General features: G+C 30.8%; 1 protein-coding gene across 2 annotated transcripts; it reads right to left on the reverse strand.

Moving 5' to 3' along the window:
- Window positions 1–2,560: 2,560 nt before the first annotated feature.
- On the reverse strand, window positions 2,561–12,232 carry CYCB3;1 (cyclin b3;1). 2 transcript variants are annotated; one of them, XM_085668550.1, is made up of 23 exons: window positions 12,101–12,232; window positions 11,871–11,937; window positions 11,709–11,772; window positions 11,582–11,614; window positions 11,064–11,121; window positions 10,894–10,942; window positions 10,720–10,810; window positions 8,739–8,796; window positions 8,197–8,254; window positions 8,061–8,115; window positions 7,907–7,933; window positions 7,758–7,812; window positions 7,563–7,611; window positions 7,390–7,483; window positions 6,491–6,536; window positions 5,844–6,185; window positions 5,644–5,763; window positions 4,244–4,333; window positions 3,974–4,135; window positions 3,829–3,885; window positions 3,440–3,538; window positions 3,106–3,284; window positions 2,561–3,029 (listed from the first exon to the last, which is right to left on the reverse strand). In XM_085668550.1, the coding sequence occupies exons 1-23, from the start codon at window positions 12,113–12,115 to the stop codon at window positions 2,894–2,896; spliced, it is 2,004 nt and encodes a 667-aa protein (XP_085524676.1). In that variant the 5' UTR covers window positions 12,116–12,232; the 3' UTR covers window positions 2,561–2,893. The 2 variants fall into 2 exon arrangements, with proteins under 2 accessions (XP_085524676.1, XP_027909431.2); XM_028053630.2 differs by having other exon boundaries at window positions 7,758–7,821.
- Window positions 12,233–12,948: the final 716 nt, after the last annotated feature.

The raw sequence follows: 12,948 nt of genomic DNA on the forward strand, positions 1-12,948 counted from the left end.
GGCTCCAAGGCCCAAAAATACAAATGCCTTTAAACAAATTTTTGAACTTGTTTGTACCACAAATTATCTTTTCTGAAATATTTTGCAATAAAATTTATTATTTTGGAATGAATTTTTTGAAAGAGGTTAGAATTTATTCTAGAAGGAATATTCTTGACATAAAAATTATTGTTTTATTCCTATTTTTTTTTTGTTAAATATGTTTTTGTCCTTTAATTTTTAGTGAATATTAGAATTAGTTTCTTTTGGAAATCTTAATATAATTTAGTCTCTTATTTTTAGAAATGTATGGATTTAGTCCTTTAAATTAATTTTTTTTTTAAATTTATTTAACATTTCAGACGTGTTTCTTAGTCAATATCGGAATGAACATATGTCCAACAGTATAAATAAACTAAAATATTAAAATGAAATGTGTTTAAAAAATCAAATAAATTTAAATTTAAAAAAATTTGATTAAAATATTAAATTTATGTATTTACATAGTTCAAGGATTAAAAATATATTTAACTTTTTTTTTCTCGATAACCTTTTAAGCTACACGAATTTTATAAATCAAAGTATACACCTGTTTGTAATGTTTTTGGAAAGTTAATCCGTCAAGTAGTTTCAGTTCGATATAAAGCATGTGCTTGAATTATGCCTAGCTTTTAACTTTTCAATTGATCAAATTTAAAATTTATTAGCTGATATATTCTTAAAAAACTTATAAATTGATGATATTTCGCTTGAACAATATCTCGGCATAGAACAAAAGTTTAAATAAGATAACCAATTTTTTGTATAAATATACTATAGGAAGGGTTTTTCTTCATTCTAAAATATATAACTGTGAAGAAAAACCGTGTAAGAAAATAATAATAATAAATAAAAAAATTACTGACAACAACTCATTATCAAACTTAGAACACCTTTGATGTATTTGTAATTCATTTGTTATTTGGTTATCAAGATTTAGCAATAAAAGAAGTAATTCCCTTCTCCATTAGACCGTGGTCTAAGTCTAACTTTGTGGTAAGCACGATCACATCACACCTAAACTAGTTTAGCCAATAACCCTTTACCAACAACGAATTTTATCTTTTATTTTTTATTTTATAAATTTAAAATATTTAGTGATTCTTTTCCAATTAATAGTATATTTGTTATAATGAATGGACTGTTTATTCTAATTAGAATATGGACACTTACTTTTTTTTTTAAATAAGTTGAGCCTTTTTTACCTATTAGTTTTTTTTCTATTTTATTTTATTGTGTTTTTATTTTTATTTTAATACTTCTCATTTTTTTTTAAATGAGTGTTTCTACGGATTTTTAAAATATTAATAGAAGTAAAATACAAAAAAAGAAATTCCTCATTAAATATTATTATTATTAACGATAAATCTTCTTCCAATATTCAAGTTCTTCTTTAAGAGCCTTCTATGATTAATTGGATCAAAATAAGTAAGATGACACTTAAAGGGATTGTCTTGAATACGCAAAGTTTAGATATTTTCAAAAGTAGTAGAAAATATATTGGTAGTTTTTCTTCATTTTTAGATGTACATAATTTTATTCACGCAGAATATTAGTTTTGGGGTATGGTTTATCTTTGTTCATTTTGATGTTTTTGTTACTTCTTTAAAATTGAGAATTAGCATTCGCTTTGAGAGAAAATTGAGTGTGTATGTTTTGCCTAACCTTGTTTTTTGTGTTTTGTGGTTAAAGTATGCATGAATTATTAATTCTAGAAAGTTTTAGATAGGATGTGATTCTTCTTTTGTTGATTTGGTCTTTTCTTCTATTTCGACTATGCCTTGGGTGTTAAGAGAAAAATAAACCAAATATTTATACTTGTTTAAAAAATACACAATTTCAAATTTTTTATATTGTTTAGAAGGTTATATTCAGTATCCTATTTTATCATACAAGTTTGGATTTTTAGTCTATAATAAGCTTCATCTTTCCATGTCCAAAATTGTATAATTTTTTTTAAAAGTTTTATTATAGATTTGGTTTTATCATAGAAGGTTGTATATTTCTTTGCATCTTTTATTTTATTTTAATAATTTTTCAAATAATGATACATGTTTAGAGATTTAGTCTAACTTAGATGTAAAAGTACATCATGACTAGTAAAACAAATCTATTTGTTTTATTTGAAAGTACTTCCTAAAAAGTATATAACTACAAACAAATTTATACATAATCAATTTTGGCGGCTCTTGGATTTTTTTTTTCTCCTTTTACAGTTTTTAGTTTTACAGTAATAAAAATAAATAAATACTAATGATTTTTAATTTTACTTTAAACAAAATATAAAAACATATTTCCATTCCATTTTCCTTTGATTTTCATTAATATTTTAATATGTTTAAAGAATACTTGGAAATCTTATTCAGTGATGATCTATTTGATAAAAAAAAAAAATCAATCTGTAATTTATTTCACAAAATTAAATTAAGTGATTGTTATATTTGATGTACCTACTAATAATTCAATGAATAATTTATATACTGTAAATGAATCAATCAAATAAATTCATCTTTCATTTCATGATAATCGAGTGAAATGTCTCTTTAAACTGAAGATAAATAATAAATATTTTCCATAGGTTGACCTTAAAAGAACATCAACAGCAATATCAGTTTGTTTCTAACAGAAAAAAAGTACCCCATTACATCTAGAATCAAGTTTGTACACAAGAAAACCTCGACCAAAATAAAACCTCGAGATTTCATAGGAATACTATAACTAGAGTGTTCATAGGAATATCATATTATGTAACAGATGCATAACTAGAGCACAGTTCAAATCACAGTACATCCAACGGTTCTCCTTATGCAAACCCTATCTTAGTGTGCATGCTTATGTGCCAAGAGTTTATAGGAACTACCAAGCAGAGTTCAAATCACAGGGGAAGTACGTCCAAAGGTTTCACTGCTGCAACCCTACAGAGTTGTGGTCTAGAGTACTTTTCATATGCAACTGTCAACTTTCCAACCCCTGCAGCTTTGTGGAACTTGAGTATCATTTCCGCACAATCCCTACAAATGTTACAGTCAGCATAAATGGAATTCATCCCAAATTTTAAAAGTGACAGAAAAAGTTAAGAGTAAATGCCTGAGCTGTGAAACTTCATAACGCGCATGTTTGTGAAGTAATGGGGTCCATGGTGGAGATATTTGCAAAGTAGACCGTGCTACATACAGAGCTGATGCACACAGTAATGAAGGCTTGAATGCTAAAGCCTCATATTCAACTAAGCATAGGTCAACCAGAAAGAATGCCATGTGTTCAATCTGGAAAATAAATCAAGACAAATTGTTAGAAATCAAACTTCATGTGTTCCTGCAAATACTGTTTGGTTTTTCATATTCAAATTGATTTTTTACTAATAACGTCAAGCTGCAATGATAAACTAAATTTGTACGACCATGCATGCTGAATTACATACCTTTTTATTTGATTGACCAGCCTTCAGAAACCGCACCAAAAAAACATAATGAGTAGGAGCATTGAGACGGAACTTTAATTTTCTAAGAATAAGTTTTTCCTGTATGTAAAGAGAACCAAACGACAAATTAGAATAAAACTTCAAGTAATTGAGCAAAGGGAAAATTTTAGAATTTATCCATTGCCGCGTGTAAACTTCCTCATTCATATTTTTTGAGCAAAAAAGAATAGTTCGATCAATCTGTATTATCTGAATGAAAATTTCACCAATTTGCTAAGCCATTCCTTCATCACATGCTATGAAATATATCAAGATTCAAGTTCACTCTTAAACATGACGATGAAAGGGAGAAGTTCAATTACGTATGCTTAATAATATGGAATTCTTACCATTCCAAGCATTTCATCTCTAGTATACCCAGCAGAGATGCTAATTAAATCTTTGACCTGGAACAAATCCAACAAAAAAAAATGAGCCCGATAAAGCATGTCCTCTTTTCTTCAAAAGTGTAAATGCTCAAATATGTCTTCTTACCCTAGGATGCCAAAAATCCTCATACTTTGAAGCCAGCAAAAGTGCTGTAAGACCAACTAACTGCATATCAGTCTTTTTGATAGTCACCAGGGAGAGATATTGATCCAGTAACGTAATAGTGAGATACAGTGTTTCTGGCATCAAATCAAATTTGAAGTGTACCTACAATAGCCAATGATGATAGACAAAGAAAGTGACTGATAAGTAATCGGTAGAACAAGAAAAAGGAAGAAACAACATGATGAAAGAAAAGCCATGGAGATCCTTTACTTCAATGAGCCAGTTGATCAAAATGCCCCGCAAATGTGGTGTGATGTCAGTCTGAATTGACATGTAATTTGCTAGAGCTGGATTACGTGCCTGCAGTTGAAAGCAATTTTTTAATAAATAAAAACTTTACTTGATACTAGAGGATACTGATAAAATGTAAATATAAATTTGTATAGATGAAAGCTAGTGGTATCATGATTACACCAAAAAGTAAGCCACAAAATCAATTAAACAATGTCATTCAAACGATGACAGATGCTGAACAAGGTTGCATCATCTCCTTCTGTTGGTATAATAAAGTATTTATTCAAGCATATGGGAGAAGAGTAAAACATCAAAATAAAAAATTACAATTGATCAAGACCTCCATATAAAAGGATTTTTAAAATATAAAACAAAAAAAAAAAACAGTATATATTGGAAGTGCTGATTACGATAGTTGCTGGTCGATTGTCAAGTTTTTTTAAATTATATTTAATACAGTCAACTTTTGGAAATGTTGGGGTACCAATTACAGTAAAAAACAATAACTCAGTGGCCAAAGTAAGAAATGAGAAAAAAAAAAGGATAAGAAGAACCTCAAAAAGATGAATAATTTTTCCCTCCTAATTTTTCTCTAAGTAAACTAAAATTATAGAAAGACTTTTGGATGATTTAAAGGCTCCACCAAAGCTTCTATATGTAGGCTTGGTGGGGGCATATCACAAAGTAAAACGTTTACTACTTACATCCGTCGTGGGATTTTATTCTTAAATGCATAGTCCTCGGAAGCTTACAAATCTAAAAATGTCTGTTGTAGAAAATTATTTACTAATTCCATACTTGGTGGAGCTATTAAAGCCTGCAGTGGAATGGGAGGGAAATAGAAAGAAAGAGACAAGCATGTTCATTAGAGAAGAACTTCACTCAATTATAAAAAGAAAATTATTTCTCTAGAGTAACGAGTAACATAACAAAGTGCAAACAAAATAGCTGAATCATAGACATCATGCAGCTGGAGCTATTCTTGAAGAAGAATCAAGGTAAAAAGTAAGGAAGATAGGTTGGAAAATTCAATGCATGCAGAGACTAATAATTATGAGATGAGATCGTTGTAGGGGAAGTCAAAAATCGCAGTAGATCAAAATTTCAAGAATTTCAAATACTACAACTGGGGCAGGAGTGCACTTGGAGAAAGATTGTTAGTAAAAGAATGGAGGAAGCATCAACGTCTCATAGTTGCTACAAGTATCAACCTCTCAACCATCCATGTTATATTATCACCTCTCAAGTACATCTAATACCATCACAGAAGATATTCACTCAACTACTAAAAAAAGGTACATATTTAGAGTAATGGGTAACAAAGAGGATAACATAACATAAAAAGGAGCTGACATCACAGGCACGATGAGTATTACCTCAGTAACCCAATAGTACTGATATATGTCATCAACGTATTCAGAAACTTCAAATTGATTGCTTTCATTATCTATACTGGGTAGGTTATCTTGCTCTCTAACTTCACTTTCCTTGAGAAACTGCAAAATAAGAGGTTACATGTCATTTAAATTTACAGAAACTAAAAAAGAACTAGTAGTTTCATTTGAGCATCAAAAACCTTAGATCCTTCGATTAATGAACTTGTATATGATTTTCGGCGGCTGGATTTTTTTCTTGGAATAATTTCTGACAAATCAGTTCTTAGAGTGCTCTCAGATGGAAGATGTCTTTGATTTGCATCATCAGAAACTGTCGAGCCATTCCCAGGAAGAGACAAAGAAACTGATTCTTTTTCCTGAGATAAGGTTGCACTAGTTGATTCTAATTTGTTCTGAGCTGATATGGATTTGTTCTGAGATGACGTTGCAAAAATTGATTCTAATTTACTCTGAGCTGATATGGATTTAGATTTTAAAGTCCTTTGCGCAATGGAAGCCTTGAGTGTGGTCTTAACAATTGGCTGAAACGAACAAGGTAAACTCAGTTTCACACTCTACAACAAATTTTCAATTACTTCTCACAAAGTTGGGAAAAAAAAATCAAAATGTAGAGGAAATTATTTACTGAGAAGACACTTCCTTGTCATTAAATGAACCAAGTAAAATATTTAAAGCTTGAACAACAGTGCATGTATCAATCATATCATATACATGTATGCGTTAAAAGGTTTTCTGGTATATTTTATTTCACCAAACCACATTATACTGTTCGGCCTTATCAATAATTATACAGCAGACTACAGACAACAGAGTGCAGCCAACATACCTTGGCAAACTTCCTTGAGGATGCATGTGAAACATTAGGCTGAACCCTGTATAACAGGTGAATTGCATGAAAGGAAAAATTAATATACAAATATATCAAATTGATAATTAATCTTTTATAAAGAATGTTAATTGTTAATGATGAGCATATACAGTCATTCAGCTATAACTAAATATGATAATGATTTCCTCTTTCATAGATTCTGTAGATATAAAATCATTCATCTGTCTTCCTGTTCCTAAACCCTAAAGTCCAGTTCCTATTGTCCTATATTCTTCGGAAAAAAAAAATCTGAGCAGGGTTAGCCCGTGCATTGTATATGCTGCAAGGCCACTGTTTATTCGAGGGGACATGTCAAAAACTTTTAAACGGAGTACTACGGGCACTTATGACTAATATTGTTAGAAAGTAGTAATAATTCAATATCAGAATGTTTAAACATGTTATTAGCAGGTACTATTGGAAAATGTTCAATATTAGCAGCCATGATGACAGTTCACAACAGACATTTAGGAGCAATTACATCAGAATAAAGAGTGTGAATGCAGCTATTAGTATTGGTTTTCTAGACATCACTTCATAATTATATACTGTGAATACATTAGATAGTCCAAAAGATCAACAACATCGTAGAACGTGGATTACGCTAAAAAGGAGTAATCTAAATATCACCGCCTTCAAGTGCCTCCTTATGTGGCCCATCAAAAATGCAGAGTGTCGAAGAAGCAGCTAGTTAGTATAGGTTTTCTAGACATCACTTCGTAATTATATAGGCTAACTAGCTAGATTCCTCAGTTTTGCAGCTTAAAGCTAATCAAACAGATAAAATGTACCAGAAGTGCATAATTTACAACAGAGGAAGCAGGAACGAAGCTAATACATGATTAATTATCACTTACGTCAGAACAAAACCATCACTCACTCGATTCTTCCATAGATGGTTTCTTGCATTAACCAGTTGGGAACTCTCTCTTCTATTTGTTGTTGCCTTAGCTGAAATCAATAACATACTAAGTTTAATTAACATAGCAGACATTTTTTCAAAGTGCTTATCTATGCCAAAACTTCTTACAGGGAAGACAACTTTGGCCTTTTGCTGTTAGAGAACTTCTAACATTTTCCTGCAAGGAAGCAAAGTGCAAGTATAAGAAAAGGAAAAGGATTTTGAAAAAAGAAAAAGAATAACATGGCAATCTGAATAAGCACAGCTATATTTTTTTGGAACTTTCTAGCACTAGGAAAGACAAACAATAACAAGAAATATTACCTTCGTTTTACTCGTATCTTCTCTGATTACCCTGCTTGGTACCGGTAAAGACTTCCTTGAAGTGCTTGGAAAAGACAAAGAATATACTGGTTTCAGTTCACGTCATTCCTAAAACTAATTTGAACCAATAAAATGAAATATTAAGAAACCTCGTAGCTGTAGTCTTCCATGTAAACCTGCAAAATATAAAATAAAAGGCAATATAATTTATGTAATGAAGTTCTTGGAAGCATAAAAGTCAACCATTAATAACTTTAATATCCTATTAAATGTAAGATGAACAAAAGAAAGTATCCTAAGTACCTGTCCTTTGTGGAAAAAACTGATTGACCTCCTTTTGTATTATTCTTCTGATCATCTAATGGGAGAAAAACCTCTAAATGATATTCTAAACATACAAAATACAATAAAAATATTTATGAGGTAATGAATCAGTCACCTTTATTGAGAGCATCTAACCGAACATCAGCTTTACTATTATTTCTTTGCACTCTTCCCTAATTTAAATTTAAACAAGAAAAATTATCAGTGCTTCATCATAGTATAGACCCAAGGAAGTTTAAATTAATGTTTATATTTTATAAATGCTTCCCTTTTACCATGACCATCTCGGCATGATAAAAAAAGTTAAGATGTACCACCGTTGATGCTGCCGAATGGAAAAAATATTCTTTGATAGAGCTCTTTGGAAAAACAGAAAAACAACTTTTAAAAAAATATTATGCATAATCATATCTTTTTAAACAGAGAGAAAATAGAAGTGTGAAATTAGGGTTGATGGTTTTGTAGGACTTCTTTTCACTTTATTATTCTTTTATACTTCACTTCGTAGATTACATAGCCAAAACTTCATCGATTGGGTCATTTTGGCGTATTGAGTCTATAACTAACACCAGTAAAAGGAGTACCCCTCTACAAAAAGCACGTATCATGTTTAATAAACTTGGGCTTAACAGAAGATTGGTTAAGTGGTTAACATACCGTGATGGACTTCCTCAAAGATACACCCACTATTTTTGTACTTGAACCTGTTGAAACCCTGGAAAGGCACATAAGATATACAAAATCAAATAATAAAGCAAACACTAGAGGAAATAATATACTATCAAGCAATTGGAGAGAATACTGCATCAATCTCTGCTTGACAAAAATAAACATCACAAGATCAAATTCTTTCAATGTCAAAGGTCCATGTGACTAAAAGATATGAAAGCTTTTAAAATATGAAATAATTCAAGAGTTTTTCCATCTAGGAGCTTAAGCACCTAGAAGACTTGGTTATGCCTAGTATAAACATCACTATGACCATATAGTAAAGAAATGCAAAAAATTGTTTTTGGCCCCATTCTTCTAGAGGAATATTAAGCTTCAATCTGATAAGACAGGTCTCTGAACATTGAACAGTTCTCAAGAACAAAGATCTCTTGTGTGAGAAGGTACGTTAAGCTACTTAATTATAACATATTCATGTGATTCTACCCATCAGCTTAAGTATTTTATATGATAGGATATATACAGAAGGACAGAGAATAAACTAATTAATAATCTAAACTTAAGATGATTGAATGTGATTTCAAGACTAGGTGTGTTTGATAGAGAGAAAAGAAATAGAAGAGGTAGGTGACAAAAGAGAAGACAAATAGGTGAAAATGGGATGGTAATAGAAGTTGTTTAGTTGAAAAAGAGAAAATGAAAAAATAAACTTTAAAGAAAGTTTGGTTTTATTTATATTTATATTTACAATATCAATAATAGTAATTATTTTAGCATTAATATTATTTAGTTTAATTCCATTGTTAATAATATTATTTTTATTTTCATTTATTTTGTTTATATTATTATTTTATGTTTTTAAAAAGAATAAGAAAAGGAAGGGGGTTGTTCACAGAGTGTTTTTCTTGCTCTCTTCTTTCTTCTTCTGTGCAGAAACTTATTCGTCTGCGTTAACCTACCAACTTGTGTAGTTAGTTTTGACATTTTGTTGAAATTGAAGGATTGAGATAGGAAGGACAAAGAGAGTTAAACTACTTAAAATCTAAAACAGACATGAATTCATGATACAAAAAAATAATATAAACACTAACCCCTTACTTATTCTAATGTAGACTCCTAATCCTATGGGAGCATTTAATATACTATGAAATATGAAACCACTCCCAAGGGATCATTTAATATACTAGAAGTCAAAAGCCAAAGCTAATAAGTTTGTTGTTACATTTAACAAGAAAAGAAAATTAAAAATGATGCGCCAAAATGAAGCTGAATTGGGTTTGGACTACATTTGAGACAGAAGCGGGACAAAATCACGATTAGACTAGATATTGTCTAGAACTACGGACAACACTGACGGAAAGAAGAAATGGATCTTACCACCAAACAAGAAAAGTCGGTGGTCCAACGGAGACACATAGCAACGGGAAGGTGGCCAATTGGGACAAGGGGTTGGATATAACCGGAGATATCTAGGGCAAACGTGTTCCAGCATGGACGAGAAAGGTTGACAGTTGACGTGATATGACGTGAGAGAAAATACTTTCATAAACCACTATTTTTTACTAATACTAGACCACTCGTAACCTAATTAATGAAGTGAAAAATCCATGAAACATGAAATTGAAATCCATAACCACTCGTAAGAGATATTTAACACACTCTAAGATACAGTAAATATTATGAGGAAATTTCTAGATATTCAAACAAAATCAAAGGTGAAAATGTTTAGGTTGCCACTGGATATTATCGAGCAATCTATCAGAAAATCCAAAACAAAATATGTCACAAAAGAATGACGTTAATAGTGGACTGTATATCAGCTGATATGTGAGATGAAATATATATGAAATTTTTATATAATTGTACAAAATAAGTATCCAAAAATAACTTGCAAATGTTCTATTTAAACAGTGTAATACTAGCACCTCCCTTTAACTTTCTTTCTATCCACAATAAATATGATTCTTACTTCATTTTTGAGTTAGCATGCCCAAGAGCTGCTGTGAACTTTTCTTCAACATTGCTAACATCAGACAATGCCTTTCTCACAGCTGTATTTGCTATAAGAAGCCAGAATAAGAGAAAATGAGAAGTGTGTTATTCCACGTAATTTTAACACAAAATGAGTTCAGTTAACACTTACAAGTACCATATTTGCCACTATTTTTATCCATACTCTGTTTGATACCACCCTTCACCATTAAAGTTGCATAATAGTTAGACATATGGAGTGTAATGTAACCAAGGACAGACTCAAGAATACAAAATATTTAGACCTCAAAAACTATTAGAAGTTCAGAATGTTTATATTACCTTTGGATTACTGGTACTACCAAGAATATTCCCTTTGCTTGCTACCACGGTACTCCTTCTGCATAAATTGCAAAGGAGCAGAGAGAACATATAGATAGATCACTACAGTGCTTTTACATACTTCAGGCATATAGGAACATCTACAAGAAATGAATATTATTCTGCCATATGTTGTCACGGTTTCACAAAAAACAACCGTTTCAGACAGTGACATAAAAATCACAAAACAAGCCAGCAGATTCATACTTCATATGAATAGCATCAAAGATACAATCTTAAGACACGCCCATCCAATTTGACCTCAAGAGGCCGTTAAAAGCTCGGCTATCTAAAACCCCTTTCACTGATATGACACGACTAAAGGGCTTCCTTATCTATCTGATATCTCATTAAAAGCAAACAATTAATCAAAATCATTTTGACAACATTAAATTTCTACAGTTGTTCACGATTTTAGCATCTAGAAACCACCCATGGAGCAGAAAGCACATCATTTTAAGTCCACTAAGGCACCATACCTTGAACTTGCAACTGTTCCTCTGGCAGAAGTCCTAAAGAAACAATCAAAATCAGTTCTGAAAAATATTTACACATATGTATTTGCTATAAATTCCCAATCACAAAAAAAAAAAAAAAAATACTTACGTATTCCCATCACCAGCTTTAGTCCGGTCAATTTCCGAAAAAACCTTGAAATTCCTACCACCCACTGCTCAATATACATACAAAATCAGCAAAAGCATATAACATTTCGGGAACAACAAAAAACAACACAGGAAAAAAAAAATCAAACAAATACATATATACCGCTTGGGCGAGATTGGGCAGCACCACCGACCACAGAGGCTCGAGTTGAGCCCACTCTCGATTTTCCCTGAAGCATGAAAGAACCAAACAAGAATTAGGGTTTAAAGGCAGAATCGAAGGTGAAAACCTCGTGAAAAATAATAGCAGGATTGTGCGAAATTTGAAAATCGTAGTGTAATGATTGAAAGGTGCAAATTGAAATAGTGAGAATTGGAGAGTGAAACCCCTACCGTGAGAGAAACCATTGAGGTATTGGTTTGAAGTGTTGAAGAGCTTGATGCAGAAAAAGCAGAGGAAAAAAGGAGAGAAAAAATGTACCGTTGAGAGCGAGTGAAAATTGAATGAGAAAATCACGCGCCTTTGTCTTTAGATTTTGAATTTACGTGCTTTTACGTTAATACCCTTCTGCTTTTAAAAAACAAAAGACATGAAATAAAATAAATAGGAATTTCTTTTTATTTTTAATTATATAGTAAATAAGTTTTAAGTCTATGCAAATACGATATTAATTCATTATGATTTATATAAAAAATAATTTTGGTATTTGATAGAAGAATTCTTTTTAATTTCTGAAATTGAAAAGTTTGTTATTATAAAAAAAATAACATTTGTAGCAAATAATATTTATGGGAAATGATTTTTGACTAATTTTTTTCACCAAAATGTTCCCGTGGAGAGAAGTAGAAACTAACTAACTTTCTCGAGTTAAATAAGTATTTGGGTGAAATTAATAAACTATCATGTTATTTTTATTAAATCATTTATTGTGGTAAAAACAACATATTATGTTATTAATTTCTAAAAATTTTGTATAAATACTTTTCTACAATATTTACTCATCAACCAAAAGACTTTATTCATTTCTAATAATCCTAATTTCTCTATTTGTAACATCTCATTTAATAGTTTTTCACGTTATCAAATAAAATATTATATTATGATTAAGCACAGCAGATAGTAAAGAGAGCAGCAATATAGATTATACAACTGATACAGTCATCCAAAAACATATCCTATGAATTTCTGGTGAAGAACATAGGTACTCAAACATAAACTAAAACATCTCAAAACTACATGG

Source organism: Vigna unguiculata, chromosome 11 (assembly GCF_037176805.1).
Source record: "Vigna unguiculata cultivar grain cowpea cultivar isolate G323 ecotype 2 chromosome 11, ASM3717680v1, whole genome shotgun sequence".
In the NCBI taxonomy this organism is placed as follows: Eukaryota; Viridiplantae; Streptophyta; class Magnoliopsida; order Fabales; family Fabaceae; genus Vigna; species Vigna unguiculata.